The 1100-nt window shown below is 65.0% G+C and overlaps 1 protein-coding gene across 1 annotated transcript; it reads left to right on the top strand.

The window, feature by feature from the left end:
* Positions 1-524: 524 nt before the first annotated feature.
* On the top strand, positions 525-1044 carry EMIHUDRAFT_125543 (hypothetical protein; the record flags this gene model as incomplete). Its single annotated transcript, XM_005792825.1, has 1 exon — positions 525-1044. A coding segment is annotated over one exon (520 nt), but the record flags the coding sequence as incomplete, so codon positions are not given.
* Between the last annotated feature and the right edge of the window lie 56 nt (positions 1045-1100).

The following is a 1100-nucleotide window of genomic DNA, read 5'->3' as shown; positions in this document are numbered from 1 at the left end:
AAAGACAAAAGGGTGGATGGGTGGGGGGTGACCGCTGGTGAGCGCCAGCGGTGAGCGCCAGCGCGCCCCAGGAACGGTGGGGTGCCCTCGACCGCGCGTCCAAGTCACTTGGGCGGACGAGCGAGCGGCACATGGCCTGACAAAGAGAAATCGGAGTCTAGCGACGAGACCGAATCTGACCAGAGGCCGTCGTCTTCAGACGCCGTCCTCAGACGAAGGTGCCTTTCAGAGGTGTCCTTCAGGAGCGTAGCTGACGTCAGTCTGTGCGCGCTCTCTCGCCTCGTCGAACCCACCACCATCCCCTTTCTCCTCCTATCTGTCTTGTGTGTGCCTTGCTGGGGGGAGCAGACGGCTTCATCGCGAAGCTGCCCCCAGCAGGCGTCTTGACGGGTATCAGAGCAGACGGCTTCATCGCGAAGCTGCCCCCAGCAGGCGTCTTGACGGGTATCAAAATTCTTCCCTACGAAAGAGGCCAACGGACCCGAGAACCGGGAGTTTCAGGTTTTTGACGGGCGTTGGATACCATGTGTAAGGGCGTCATGCCGTCGCCACTGCGGACATACCCCGATTACCGCAGCCTGCGGGACGAGAACGCATTCCTACGAGGCAGAGTCAAGGAGCTCGACCTGCAGCACAAGGATGCGGAGGTGGAACTGCAGGAGGGGCGCGAGGCGCGCGTCGCCCTCGCCGGCAAGGCCGCCGCCGACGCGCAGACCGCACACATCAGCATGTGCGAGCTGCAGGAGGAACGAGCGCAACATCGGGAGTGCGCGCAACGGCTGCGCGACGAGCGGCTGGAGACTGCCAGACTCCAGTCCGAGATTGCCGAGCTGCGCATCATCTCTTGCCGCCTTGCTCACGAGAGGCTAAGCCAAGCTGCGAGCGCACAGCAGGAGGCGGTGGTGCTTCGCGTCTCGCTCGCCGAGGCCGAGGAGGAGTCGTGCCGGTGGCGAACCGAGGCCGAAGCTCTCGGCGCAAGCCTCGCCGCCGCCCGGGCCGAGCTCGAGGAGCTTCGCACAACAGCCGCTGAGCTCACGGCGGCAAGTGAGGGCTTGCGTGGCGAGCTGGCGGTGGCGACCGGTTCGTTGCAGGCGGTCCGT

The sequence above is a fragment of the Emiliania huxleyi genome (genome assembly GCF_000372725.1).
Source record: "Emiliania huxleyi CCMP1516 unplaced genomic scaffold EMIHUscaffold_10458, whole genome shotgun sequence".
Taxonomy (NCBI): Eukaryota; Haptophyta; order Isochrysidales; family Noelaerhabdaceae; genus Emiliania; species Emiliania huxleyi.
The sequence above is the reverse complement of the archived record's forward strand: the minus strand, read 5'-3'. Positions and strand labels throughout refer to the sequence as shown.